The 15612-nt window shown below is 38.2% G+C and overlaps 1 protein-coding gene across 4 annotated transcripts in view; it reads right to left on the bottom strand.

Annotated features, from left to right (window-relative positions):
• Positions 1–8492: 8492 nt before the first annotated feature.
• The window catches only part of Hip1 (Huntingtin interacting protein 1), a 604867-nt gene continuing 597747 nt past the window's right edge, over positions 8493–15612 (bottom strand). For all 4 annotated transcript variants that reach the window (XM_067154583.2, XM_067154580.2, XM_067154584.2 and 1 more), the window contains one exon: positions 8493–9427. In XM_067154583.2, the coding sequence (XP_067010684.2) occupies positions 9407–9427 (21 nt within the window). In that variant the 3' untranslated portion in view covers positions 8493–9406. The remainder of the gene's footprint in view (positions 9428–15612) is intronic.

A 15612-nucleotide genomic window follows, 5' to 3' on the forward strand; every position in this document is an offset into this window, starting at 1 on the left:
TTGTGATGAGGATGAAATGATGATGAAGATAACACATACACCCAGCCCCCGTGTAATTGGAATTAACCAATTAAGGTTAAAATCCCCACTTCGGGATGCTATAATAGATGTGGCTCAGAAGACGATCCCCAACAGACCTAAAGGAAACAAGCACTCATGGTGGTCTAACGAATGTGATGAGGCTAGAAAAAAATGAAATGTCGTATGGCTTTTAGTGCCGGGATATCCCAGGACGGGTTTGGCTCGCCAGGTGCAGGTCTTTCTATTTGACTCCCGTAGGCGACCTGCGCGTCGTGATGAGGATCAAATGATGATGAAGACAACACATACACCCAGCCCCCTTGCCATTGGAATTAACCAATTAAGGTTAAAATCCCCGACCTGGCCGGGAATTGAACCCGGGACCCTCTGAACCGAACGGCAGTACGCTGACCGTTCAGCCAACGAGTCGGACATGAGGCTAGAGAAGCCAGGTGACTAGCATGGCTCAAATGGAACCATCATAAAAACGAAACCAACCTACAAGCCTTTATTACACAAAGAAAGAACACCTCCAGCATCATAAGAGGGGCGAAAAGAAAATACAACAAAGAACTGATTAAGCAAGCTGAGGAGGATTTTGGAAGAAACAACTCCAGAGACTTATATAAAGGTCTAAAACAACAGACGACCCAGTTCACACCCCAAACTTTACACTTCCAGAGAACAGACGGATCACTGTGCCTCAATGATGATGACTGCATCAAGACCCTAGCTGATTATTTCCAAGGACTTTTGAATGCTGAAGAACCTGCGCAGCGCCTCCCAGTTAGAGAACCAGCTAACCTGGGCACCAAATACATCCCTCCTCCCACCTATGAAGAGGTAAGAGAGACCATTCAACTTCTCAAGAACAACAAATCTCCTGGAGAAGACAGAATAGTGGCAGAAATGTTGAAACAAGCTGGTGAGCAAACATTCAGGCACATACAAAAAGTAATCCTGGACATATGGGCTAAGGAAAGGCTCCCAGATGATTGGACATCAGCTGTTATCCATCCAATCCACAAGAAGGGAAGCAAAACAGATCCCAGCAACTATAGAGGAATATCACTCCTTTCAGTATCGTATAAAGTCTTTTCCAAGATTCTGGAACAGCACATAACAAGACAACTGGATAAAGAATTGGGAGAATATCAAGCAGGGTTCAGAATTGCAAAGTCTTGTGCTGAACAGATACAAAATCTGAAGACCATCCTTCAATATAGCAAGAAAAGATGCCGACAGTGGGTAGCTATCTTTGTCGACTTTCAGAAGGCATACGACTCCGTGGATAGGATTACACTCTTCAACACCTTAACCCATATGCACCCACCCGCCCTTTGCTCTGACATTGCTAGGAATCTGCCAACTTTTTAGTATGCAACCTGGGAGTTGCAAGCTTTCGGTTAAAACAGTATTATCACGGGACCTGTTTTATATTATTGAGAAATTCTACACTATTGCTCATGACACAAAAAACAGAACAATACAGAAATATAACACATAAAAAAATCCCTTTAAAATCCAAAATTTTTCATTAACTTCTCTCACCTCGGGAGTTCTTTAGTGTGTGTTATGGCCTTAATTATACGATAAGAGCCTAACATTTGCCTGATTTTAAAATAAGGAAATAATAGGAAACGAATACGACATGAGCCTAACATTTGCCTGATTTGGAAATAAGGAACTAATGGGAAACAAATCGCGAGTAAGTGAATGATGAGATTCGAACCTATATCCCAAATACGAACTTACAGCCATATGTCTCACTCTGTATTATTATTATTATTATTATTATTATTATTATTAAGATTCAGTCTGAGGATCAGTGGTAAAGTGTTCACATCCAGGTACCAAGATCGTAGGTTCAAATTCAGCAGTCGCAATCGGATCTTGAGGGGCGGGAGAAAGTTCACTTGGCATTCCATGTTTAGTTTATTGCCTTTCTTATATGGCGGGGCTCAGGCTATGAAGCCTGCTATTATGCCAAACCATATTATACAACAGCTTTATACAATTTACAGAATAATGTACATAAAATCATTTTTACATATATTTCTAAAAATCACTAAAATTAATTTACTTAACCTCTATAATTTTGTATCCTTATTGATAATTAAGAGCTAATTATTAAATTCTTACGTTAGTAACATCTACTTTTTACATATTTGTGTACCACATTAAACATTTCCTTTTAAATAACTTCCGATTGCCTATGCCTCTAATTTCAGCTGGGATTGAGTTCCAGGAACGTATGGTAACAGGTATGAATGAGTTGTTGTACGAGTTGCTGTGGTGAATGGGAATGGACAAGAGGGAACGTGTGGATGACCTTGAGGGAGCTCTATCGGAAGGGGAGAGGTATTTAAAGTCTGTTCTAAGATAATCTGGTTTGCTCGTTTGCAGAATACTGTGGAGAAGGGAAACAGCGTGTTATTTACGTCGTTCAGTCAATCTTAGCCACGACAGCTGAGAGAGGAAAGGGCTAATATGAGTTTGGATTGGGATATTTAATACGAATCAAGCACAAGCATTGTAGGCTCGCTGTAGTCGACATGAAAGTGTTTTGCTCATACTATTATAAACTACATCTCCGTAGTTAAACACTGGAAATATTAGACTCTGTACTAATAATTTTCTTGTGTTTCTTGGAAGGAAGTCCCTCATCCTTTTTGCAGAATGTAATGAGTAGAATACTCTTTGAAAATTTTTTGTGATGTGTTCCGACCAACTTAAATATTTATCGAATACTACTCCAAGGTTCTTTACATGATCGCTAAATGTTACTGGTATTCCACTGAGCATAACACTGGGTATAGACGTGTTTTGTATTTTAGCATGAGATTTATACGTGCCAATTATGATGGCCTGTGATTTTGATGGGTTCACTTTCAGGCCATGTCTGCTAGTCCAGTCATTAACATTTGCTAGGTCTTCGTTTAAGTGATTGAATTGTTTAAGTCATTAGGCTTTGCGTGAATATATAACTGTATATCATCTGCATACAGGTGATATTTACAATTGGTCAGCGTCTCAGATAAGTCGTTCATGTACAGTGAGAACAAAAGTGGTGACAATACTCCTCCCTGAGCCACGCCCATCTTAGTGGTTTGCCACGAAGATGTATCGTTTCCCACTGAAACGCGCTGCTGGCGATCACTAAGATAGGAGTGTACCCAGGTTAAAGTGCTGTAAGAAAATTTCAGCGCCTTAAGTTTAGCGAGTAATATGTCTCTATCTACACAATCGAGGGCTTTGCTTAAGTCCAAGAGAACAAGTATAGTCATTTGTCCTTTATCTATCGCTAGTTGCATGTCATTTGTCACTTTAACTAATGCAGTGGCAGTACTGTGGTTTTGTCTGAATCCCGATTGATATTTGTCAAGTAAGTTGTACTGGATAAGATATTCAGTCATTTGTTTATGTACTATTTTCTCCAACAATTTTCCTAATATAGGAAGGATACTTACAGGACGATAATCTTCGGGACTGTTGGGGTTGTTGTTTTTAGGGAAAGGCCGGATGATTGCATGTTTCCAATTCGAAGGAAATACTCCAGTCATGAGTGAGTTATTAATGATATGTGTGACCGTTGGAAGTATGATGTCAATGATTCTTTTTAAAAGAGACAGGTTGATTCCATCATGGCCTGTGGACCCTGACTTTATTTCACTGAAGACTTCCCTAACGTCACTGGGGGTCACATGAGAAAAGTAGAACTGCTCGCCATTATGTCTTGTTTTTGAGGATATTCTGTTAATTACTGCTGCTTTGGTCCAATCGTCAATATGAGAGGATCGTGAGCTAAAGTATGAGTTTAGGTCAGCTAGTGGTACATTACAATTGTTGTCATTTGTCTTGTTTTTGCATAATCCCATTTCGCGAAGAGATTTCCAAATCTGACTAGAATTTTGAGTGTTCAAAATATCATAAGAGTGACGTATTTTAGCATTTGTAATTAACTGTGTTGTTCTGTTTCGGAGTTTTTTATACTTTCCGAAATTGTCAGATGTAGGATATTTCACGTAATAATTATAGGCTGCGTCTCTTCTTTTCATCTGGTCGCGTATTTCTTGGGACAGCCATGGGTTTGAAGGTCTCTTTACCCTAACAGTGCGTAGTGGTGCATGTCTGTCATACAGAGTCAGAAGTAGTTCGTTAAAATGATTTACTTTTCCTTCAATGTCATTTATGAACTGAATATTGTGCCATGGTGTGTTAAGAGCATCGTCAAAAAATGCGTCTTCATTAAAGTGTTTAAAATCTCTATATGTAATTAATTTCGGCTTGAATTTAGGGCACTTCAAGGAATATGCAGCGTAAACCATGTCATGTCGGGAAAGACCGGGAACGGGCATTTGTCCATGAGTTAGGATTCGGTTGGTATTATTAGTAATTATTAGATCGAGGAGCGTACGTGAGTTGGCAACATGGTGTGTAGGGTTAAGGGGTAGTATTGTCAAATTAATGGATGAAAACATCTCAGTCAATCGTTTTGTTTCGGTAGATTTGTTTGTCAAGTGTATTATAGTCTCCCATTAAAATCAAATGCTCATACCTGGTGTTAGATCATGTAGGGCTTCCTCTAGATTTGCGATGTTACCAGTCTTCGGTGGACGATACACCACACCAAGCAAGCACTTCGTCCCGCGAACTATGAGCTCAACGAACAAGAATTCAGGGCTATTGGAGAACTCACTGGGGGATTTTAACATCACCTTATACTTCACATCATCCCGTATATACATACCGACTCCTCCGCCGAGCTTACCGCTCCTGTCATTCCTAACTAATGAATAACCATTCATACTAACAAGAGATGAAGGGATAGACTGACGCAACCACGACTCGGAGAATAGTATGGCATGCAGGTTGCAGGCTGAGAATATTTCAGAGAATTCCGGGAAATGCGGGAGAATGCTCTGAGTGTTTACATGAGCTATTTGTAAGGAGGTAGGGTAAGGCGAAAGAATGTCTTGAAGGTGATTAGCGGTACTTAGGGTGGGGGCTGAGAGATCCAGGTAGTGACCTGCTTGGGACTGTGGGTTGGTGAGGCTGAAACTAGAGGCATTTGTTTCCTGGTTACTTGTTGCTGCCAACTTAAAATTTAACTGTAGATATAAAAGGAAAAACTACACTAGATAAAATTAAGAAACTAAAAATTGAAATTAATGATAAAAATGTAGGCTATAGCTACAGTTGAAATTCTGATTAAAGTTCTATACAGCGGTATTTAGTTTACAGAATGTCGGCTCATGGTTAGCGAATACGATCGAGATCTTCGCGGTTTGACACAGGTATTTTACGAGTTCCCTGCTTAACATAAATTATGCCATCCTTCGACCACACGTTCCGCACACTGAACTTGCTTATAGCGTCCTGTAGAAGCCGCAGTCTCTCTGGGGTTAGGTCCTCTCTAATTGTTTTATTTGTGCCCTTGAGTTTCTTTTTGTTTGTAAACATCGCATTTCTTTTCCAGTACGAAACAAACTTCACAATTATGGGTCTTGGACGGCCAGTTTGACTTTTCCCTACCCTGTGCGATCTGTCTATTTCGTCCACTGAGAGTTCCACCCCAATTTCACGAGCAATATCAATGACAATATTGTCGGTGTTTTCTCCTGCAGTTTCTTCCACACCAAACACACGCAAGCACTGTCTTCTTTGGTACTGCTCTAAACTGTCTGTTTTAATTTGCAGCTCTCTTTTTAATTCCCTTATGGTCGTGTCTCTTTCTTCCAGCGTACGCTTTAGTTCTTCGATCACACTCGTATTGAAATTTATGGTTTCTTTCAGTTGCTCTACAACTGTCTTCGTCACCTGATCTTGGATGAGGTTGGCAAGAGTGTTGAGAGTCTCCTTACTGCTCAGCGCTTCCTGCACTGCTTGCTTCACAATGGCTTCCATTGGCACCTCTTTAACTTTGGGGGGCATGGTTGTTTTTGTAGATATTTCGCTTCAGGTTTCACTGAACGCTTCACGAACACAATGACGTGAATAACTCTACTAGTTCGAGTAATGTATCACACTTGCGACTGTCAAACTGCTAAAATTCACCTCCTAATGCCGCACAAACCACGAGCCTCGTATTTCGTGACTATACGCTATCCGCCATCACTAACGATATTACTACGCAAAAGATCTCTGGTGATATATTTCGTGTTCATTCATGCACAGGATCACTAATAACTTCTTCCTCACTAACACTGCTGTATCAGAGCCTAAAACATCAAATATGCTTTGAATTTTGCTATTACTGAGCATTTCGCACGAGCAAGCGACTTCCTTCTCAGCCATCTTGTCAACAACAGAATACAGATTTCTCGATCGATATTTTAATCAATTCTCTTTGCCGAAGAAGCATACCAGAGCACTCTGGTGACACTTTGAGACACCAAGAACAGATTTCAATTAGAAATGTTTCTGGAAAAAGCCAACAGATGTCACAAATGTCTCCAATATGCGACCTTGCATCCCGGCGTACCAGTCCGCTTGTGGAGTCCTGGCCCAGCCGCTCGAGCGCTTACCAGTCCGCTTACGGGTGCATGGGGGTTAAGAGAACTGGGACTAAACAAAAAAATTAATAGGTTGGTGCAAGCCACCCTGCACAACACCACTTCCAAAGTTAAGTTTAGAGGTCAATTATCAGAGAGCTTCACAATCAAAACAGGGGTGAGGCAAGGAGATGGTATCTCATGCAAATTATTTAACTGTGTCCTGGAAAAGATCATAAGAGAATGGAGCAGGTCATTACCTGAGAACACCGGATTAAGGATGGAGTCTAAAGCAGACAACTTGAGGATTGCATACCTGGCCTTTGCTGATGACTATGGCTCTTGAACAAAGGAAAACTGTATGCCTCAAATCATTTATCAAAGAATGTGAAACTGAGACACTATAATGCAGAAATCAGACCATCAGCCCTCTATGCAGCAGAATGCCTATCCCTAACTATAAAGACCCCACTGAGAGCCCTGGAAGTGCAAGAACGGAAATTCCTGAGAAGAATAATAGGGCCAAGGATCCTACCAGATGGAAGGCGACGGTACAAACCCAACAATGAGCTCTACTAGCATCAAGAAAACCTCATAGATGCCATCAGGAGAAAACGTCCGACTATCTATGGACAATTATACAGAATGGATCCTAATAGATTATCCCATAAGATCTTCAAGGTTGCTAACAAAGGCAAAGCTACTGGATTCCGCTGGACCAAACAAGTGGACAAAGATCTTGCAGAGCTTAATATTGACCAAGCCGCCGTTACTGACAGGAATGCATACCGTTTAATGGTCAAAACTAAACCTTTCCTAACATCTCTTTCATCAGCTAGCCACAAAGGAGCCGGGAATTGGTCCAAGAAGCGCAGGAAAGAATTCAGCGAGAAAATGAAGGAATACTGGGCCAACAGGAAGGCTCAAGAGGCTGCTAAGAACACAATCCAGTACACCAAAAGGGGCAGACGACGACAAAAACACAGCTAGAACACAGGCACCGTGCTCCACAGATGGCCTAAATGCAAAGAAAAAAATTATCATAGGGAAATACAGTATCAGAAGATGTTAAATTCAGTATTTTTCTATTTTATGCAGCTACCAGCCATCTAACCGCTTATGACCATTACAATGCTGTGCTTGCCATCTAGCAGCACACGTTCCGATGCAAGACATTTTATCCCAAAAGGGAGTCAATTTAATGTGTGCGGTCCTCTTTCCCACCTTCACGGTGAGAGACCATAGTATTGTATTGTGAAGGTTAAGGATAGGTCATGGACCATCTATGCACTCTTACCTCCTAAAGAGAGAAGACTCCCCAGTGTGTTCTTGTGGTGCCGAATTCACCGTGCGCCGATCTCTCTGGGCTAAGACTGAGCCTTGGTCTGCAGGAAGCACTCGAACGCATATTAGACAACGACGCAACTACTGTTGATCTTTATGTGCGACAGTCGATTAATGTGCTGTTACTCAGGGAACGCACGTTCCCTTTTGATTTGTTAGTGATTTTTCAGCTTAATTCAATCATTTTTTGTTTTATTTGTACTGCGTTTCCAAATTTGTTCATTGAATAAATAATTTTGTTTAATTTTAAATTTATTTTCCACTTAATTTGTTCAAAGAGGATGATTACAAAGTTGTACTTCGTCTTAAAACAAAAATCACCACCACCACCACCACCACCACAACCATAGTTAAACGAGTTTTGTTTCTTATTACGTCGTAGTAAATAACTTAAAATAATTTTTTTTGCATTGGTTGGATTAAAGGTCGAACAAGGCATATCATTTTGTAATTATAACTCTACCAAACCAACCTATTTTTTCCACATAATCAAAAATTAAGAAAGAAAAAAAAGGGGGATCTTACAGGCGAGTAAATATGGTGTATTCTAAACATTAAAAAAAGGAGTATGTACAGGTAGACAAGTAGGACAGAGGAAAATACAAAAAAAAAAAATTTAAAAAATCAGAAAAATAACTTTTAGAAACAATTTTCTTTATTATAATTAAACAAAGTGAAGTGTTTAAGATTAATCAACAGGTGAAACTGGTCGGTCTCTACCACACATTACTGCCACTTTTCTTTTAAATCTAAAATTAATTTATTGTGGTCCCATGGCAACAGTTATGCATTCAACACCTAATTTAACAATAAAGGTGAACTAACACATAACACATTAATAGACTTTAAAAAGAATAATAAAAATGTAGGTTAAAGGACAGTACCAAAAGCGAATCACTTCAAAAACCTCACAATCAAACAAATTACAATCATTTTCCACCAATTTTATCACAAGGTATACCTAACATCATTATTTACTTCCACAACCCGTATCAAGTTTTGTTCACAGAACCACATGTGATTTTCGGAATGCGCTCTTGACTATAGATGTGCACAGAAGGTACAGGCCAGCACACCACCAATTAATGTCTGACAATGAAGAGTAAAGAACTGGCATCTCATTTTAATACAAATTATTTAACTTTAAAAACCATGGGAATATTCCCTCAAAGAAAGGGCCAGTGATAATCGCAACCACTTCTAGAACCATGCTGAACTCTAGAAAAGTGAAGAAAAGACTAGCATGCAACAATGACAATCTAATAGTACAGCCATCATATCTTTGGTGATTCGTTGTAATGACTGGCAAAAAATAATCAACATACAAATATCTCGCTCTTAGTGAGAGTGTTTACATCTCTCTTGTGCAAAATATTTCTTTCTTAGAATACAAAAGTTAGCCAAGGATTGTAGACTACATTTTAATAGTAGTTATTATTATCATTATTACGGAATTGTACTAAAAAACTGTGGTGTTTAAATTAATGCTACAGCCACACGCACTTAACTGGCAAGTTCCATTGCTGTCAGTCTCACAAACGGATGCACTAGACATTCTCTTTGATGGCCTGCAAAGACACATACACAATCGTTAATATTGTCACTACAATATGCCCTAATATGAACTAAAAACTTGCAAGTTTGCAAGCTTTCTGTAGTATGGACACATGAAAACACTAGCAACACAACATAAAATATCCACTGTTTTACTCATTGTATTTTTGGTAAAATAGGGAAACTTATTTATCAGATGGCCTTCGTATATCGCATCATCCATTTCACCCCATTAATGTCTCTGATAAGGTTGATGCCAGGAAAGGCATCTGATCGTAAAAACTCGCTATATTATTTCATACCCGAGTCTGTAGAGAAATGGGACAAGGGTTGGACATACATACAATCATCCATCCATCCATCCATGACACAAGGAGAATCATCTACTAAATGTTATGTCGGTGCAGGCAATATATGAGGGGGTACCCAAAAATAACCGGATAACATTGCCATGAAAAACAATATATATACAATTCTCCACCTTATCAATACGAGTTTATTTTACATTACAAATATTCAAGACTAGTTTCGACCCCTATGGGGTCATCCTCAGTTGACAATTGTAAATTGTTCATAAAAACATCACATAGTAAAAGTTAGACTAGTTTAGGCTGATCATTAATGTTTGGTGTGTCTAGTACATGACTAGTGTGCATTGTTCATAAAGACACATATTACCTTACTGCTACTACTATCCAATTTTAAGTTATATAGTATGGAACACAGATATGTTTGTGTAACTCAACAGTGACAAGTTCAAATATTTACAGAATTGGCTGTTGATTAGTCACATGATATAATAGAACACAGGCTTGAACATTTTTGATTTAAGTATCAGTGCAACATCTTGCTTTTGTACATACTAGAAGCTAAATTCATTTTGTAAAGTCATTACATTCTGATTGAAACTTAGTGTGAGGTTAAAATTGAATAAAAATATATGCTAATGTGGACATTAAAATATTGTTAAAATGGGCATATAATCAAAAACAGTGGTATGTATGCCACACATGTCTGGTATAAAAACTCATTACACTGGTGCTGTTAGTGTGCAGTACAGCATATACACTGATTTGGAATAAATGGACTTGTATATATATCGTTCCAACAAAGTGGATCCATAAAAGTATAAGATATATAGGTAATTAGTATTATAATGATCCACTGCAAATTAGGTGATGCTGTTGTTTATCTGAAGATCTATTGGCAGCTACAGATGTTAAAGTTATTAAAAATGTTAATGGAGCATGTTTTCTTCCGTAGACGCGATGTTTAAGATTGGTGGCATTAGTCAAATATGATGAAAGTTATGCGTCTTGGTGCGTTCTGGAAGCTGGTATGTTATGAGAAACCAAGGTGGAGTGTCTGGAAATAGAAATAAAAGTGTGATAATGTTGTGGATAGAAAGTGTGATAGTGAAACGTATGTCGTTTACTTACGTAAAGTGCTGGAGCCGTGCGTTCTTAGTAGCTGCCTGTTGGGATCTGGTGCGCGTAGCTCTGAGATTGTAGTTAGCGGCGGTAGAGGGGAGGTTTGGGGGGATAGGTGGAGTGTTAGTAATAGGAGTGGGGTTGGAGGGGAGAGGGTTTTGAGGCGGTTGATTTGAACATATCGATTTTTGCTTGTTTATTCTTTTGATATAGAAATCTTTTAATAAGGGAATTACTGCATGAAAAAGGATGTTGTTTCTGTCTATACTTTCATTTAGGTTGGAGTTTGGATTCACATATTTGTCTAAATTTATATAAAATTCTTCTATTATACTGACTATTATATTACTAACACTCCACCTATCCCCCCAAACCTCCCCTCTACCGCCGCTAACTACAATCTCAGAGCTACGCGCACCAGATCCCAACAGGCAGCTACTAAGAACGCACGGCTCCAGCACTTTACGTAAGTAAACGACATACGTTTCACTATCACACTTTCTATCCACAACATTATCACACTTTTATTTCTATTTCCAGACACTCCACCTTGGTTTCTCATAACATACCAGCTTCCAGAACGCACCAAGACGCATAACTTTCATCATATTTGACTAATGCCACCAATCTTAAACATCGCGTCTACGGAAGAAAACATGCTCCATTAACATTTTTAATAACTTTAACATCTGTAGCTGCCAATAGATCTTCAGATAAACAACAGCATCACCTAATTTGCAGTGGATCATTATAATACTAATTACCTATATATCTTATACTTTTATGGATCCACTTTGTTGGAACGATATATATACAAGTCCATTTATTCCAAATCAGTGTATATGCTGTACTGCACACTAACAGCACCAGTGTAATGAGTTTTTATACTAGACATGTGTGGCATACATACCACTGTTTTTGATTATATGCCCATTTTAACAATATTTTAATGTCCACATTAGCATATATTTTTATTCAATTTTAACCTCACACTAAGTTTCAATCAGAATGTAATGACTTTACAAAATGAATTTAGCTTCTAGTATGTACAAAAGCAAGATGTTGCACTGATACTTAAATCAAAAATGTTCAAGCCTGTGTTCTATTATATCATGTGACTAATCAACAGCCAATTCTGTAAATATTTGAACTTGTCACTGTTGAGTTACACAAACATATCTGTGTTCCATACTATATAACTTAAAATTGGATAGTAGTAGCAGTAAGGTAATATGTGTCTTTATGAACAATGCACACTAGTCATGTACTAGACACACCAAACATTAATGATCAGCCTAAACTAGTCTAACTTTTACTATGTGATGTTTTTATGAACAATTTACAATTGTCAACTGAGGATGACCCCATAGGGGTCGAAACTAGTCTTGAATATTTGTAATGTAAAATAAACTCGTATTGATAAGGTGGAGAATTGTATATATATTGTTTTTATGTAAAGTAATATCCATCAATACGGAAATGAAACTTATAAACAACAGTAACATTGCCATGGGCGAAGCTTGGGTAGTACGCATTTCTGCCGCTAGGCATGTATAGAGCAACTCATTGCCAGTTTAATGCCGCCTGTGTTGTCTCCCTGGCTTGTTCTGTTCATCTTCAGCGATTGTTTTTGCTAGTGCTGTTTTGTTCTCGTTTCATTTTTTATGATGGCAAGTTTAAATCAACAATGTGCTAACCTTTAATTGGGAAGTTTTAAGAAGATTGCACAACAGTGTTTGTAAAAAAAAGAGACCCGATTTATGGCAGACAGGAGACTGGTTCGTCCACCACAACAACGCACCTGCACGCACAGCCATCTCTGTTAAGATAGTTTTTGGCTAAAATGGCACGGTTCCGCTACCCCACGCCTCACCTGTCTCCGTGCGGCTTTGGAGCATGAAAGTACACCAATGTGACAACATTGAAGAGGTGAAAAAAAAAAAAAAAAAAAAAAAAAAAAAAAAAAAAAAAAAAAAAAAACGAGGGAGGAGCCATCAGCCATTTCTAAAGATGACTACAAAAAATGTTTCAAACAGTGGAAGCACTGGTGGACAAATGTATTAGTTGTAATGGAGAGTATTTTGAAGGGGATAAAGTTGTTTCATAAAAAATTTGAAAATATATAGCTTTTAAAAAATAATTCTGTTTTTTTTTGGGTACCGCATCATACATAGAATTAGTCAGTGGTACAAATACACTGGCTCAATTTTAACACAGAAAACGGGAAACTCATCATAATTTTCCAACTTCTCTTTTACAAGCAGTCGCCACCTCCTGTTTTCCTACATCATATTTTCCAGGACATCTTCCCATTTGAGACCTCTCCTCTACTGTCATTCATCCTCAAAGACGCCAACTGATTGACGTTTTCTCCTCAGAAACAGCAAATGCCACCCAGGCTCACCGCTGTGGACTTGGCTGTGAATCTGTAAAGAAATGGGCAGGAAACTTCTCTTGTGGGCACGTAGTCAATGGAACTCTGAAGTGAAGAGGTTTCAATGTCAGCACATCTGCAACAGGAGATGTATTGAAGGGCCAAGTGGACGAGTACATCCAAATACTGGTGAGCAGCAGAAGTGGTTTCCAGATGATGATGATGAAGTTTTCAGCAAAATCTGGCTCCTTGCCATTCTTCAAAGAAAGTGAAAAATTCTTCAGTAAGAACAATATTAGTATCTTAGATTGGCTGCTGAACTTCCCTGATATTAATGGCAAAACTATGCTTGATAGTGTCTCTAGTTACACTTAGGTTTCATAATGAGAATTTAAAATCATCTACGCCAAATAAAGCAGAAAGGAGGACATATTACGTGTTAGTGAAGATTATATTATTAGGTGAACAAGTATAAAAGTGAATGTAGGATTTGGCAGAATGCTGTTATGAGAAGACAGTAACAAGCTCCACAACAATGGCTAACTGAACCGAGGTAGACTGAGTTTGCTGAGAAAACTTATTTAAAAAACAATGAATTTGTTCTTTGTGAATAATTAAAACCGTTACCAGTCACGAGTCTAGGCTCCATCATCAGGTGGTGAAATGATGCCATTTAATTGTTATATATGCAACAGGTGTTCACAGTCACAAACATGATCCATATTGACAAACATTCGCATTAATAAGAAGTTAAAATGAAGGTCTACCACCACTTGATATGATCATAATTATAAACCTGGATTTTCCACCTAATCAATACTGGATTTATTTTTGAGGTATTTAATAGATTTAGCAGTACCAGTTTAGAGGCCATATACAGCTGCTGAAGATAAAACATACAATAGTGTTTCTTGTCAAACTGGAGTCTGAAAGTTCCCTGATGCTCCAATCACAAAAAGTTTCTATATTAAAACAAGTACGTAGTTTTGAAGGATACAACGAGTTCAAATCTTCTTATCACTACCTCAGATTTGCCTTGTAAACGATATAAGCACGCAAGCGACCGGCTCGATACAACTCATTGCCAGCTTCTAGCATATCACAATTTTCGCAAACAAAATCACCATTTTACTTCAAACAATGGACAATTAAACCCACAAGACAAATCTGAGGTCAACAAGTACCCTGTCTATCTATATACGGTATATAAAATAAGAGTTTTGTCTGTACATTGCTCAGAATTTGAAAAGAATGGTATTTCTGCATCGGTCATGTCCACAGTAACAAGGAAAAGCACTTTTTACTTTTCCGTAATTTCTGTCTGTCTGTCTCTGTCTGTCTGTCTGTCTGTCTGTCTGTCTGTCTGTATGTATGTACACGCATCACTAGAAAACGGCTAAAGAAAATTTAATGAAAACTGGTATGCAAAGTCCCCAATCCCTACAATCTAAGCCATAAATAATTTTAAATTTATTCACGCTGGTGGAAATGGTAGTTTGGGGGAAGGCCGAAAAATTAATTTTCAAATATTTATGTTATTAGTGGCCCTAATTTAATAAAAATGGATATGCAAAATCGGGGAATAAGTTGCTACAATCTAGGCTATAAATAATTTTATTCACGCTGAGTGAAATGGTAGTTTAGGGGAAGGCTGAAAATTTAATTTTCAAATATTTCTATTATTAGTGGTCGTATCGATAAATATTATATAACCAAAGTTATATAGAATTGAATTTCAGGCCATTTATGTCTTATACATTTTACCGTACCGGATATGATAACACAGATATTCATGAATTTGTATTTTTGTTGTTAAGTCCATATCGACGCTGAGTCACGAGAAAATGGGTTAACAGATTTTAATGAAAAATCGGTATATAGAGTCGGGGAATAAGAAACTACAGTCTAAGCTATAAACAATTTTATTCACCCTGGATGAAATTGTAGTTTAGGGGAGGGCACCTAAAATTTAATTTTTAAATACGCATGCTTTTGGTACTATCAAAAAGTACTACATAACAAAAGTTACAAAGAATACAATTTCCGATCATTTATGTTTTATTCAGTTTTACCGTACCGACGATGATGAGTGGCATTTCAGAGTCAGAAGAAAACTAAATGTGAAGGCCTACAATATCGAAAGCGCATAACATTGATGAACAATAACATTACATTGACCACTGTTTGTTGTGATGTTATTTGTCTCTTGTGCTGCCTCTCAACTCTGATAGATGGGACTACTGCTGTGTACCGAATATAATAGCCTGACTGAATATTGGCGGGAAATAGGCGGGGAGTTAGAAAACTTTCTTTTTTAGCATGCCATTCCTCTGGTTCATGCATTTTCTGATACAGTTGGTAGGTAACACACTGGTTCTTCATAGTATTCTAGTTA

The sequence above is a fragment of the Anabrus simplex genome, chromosome 10, assembly GCF_040414725.1.
Source record: "Anabrus simplex isolate iqAnaSimp1 chromosome 10, ASM4041472v1, whole genome shotgun sequence".
Taxonomy (NCBI): domain Eukaryota; kingdom Metazoa; phylum Arthropoda; class Insecta; order Orthoptera; family Tettigoniidae; genus Anabrus; species Anabrus simplex.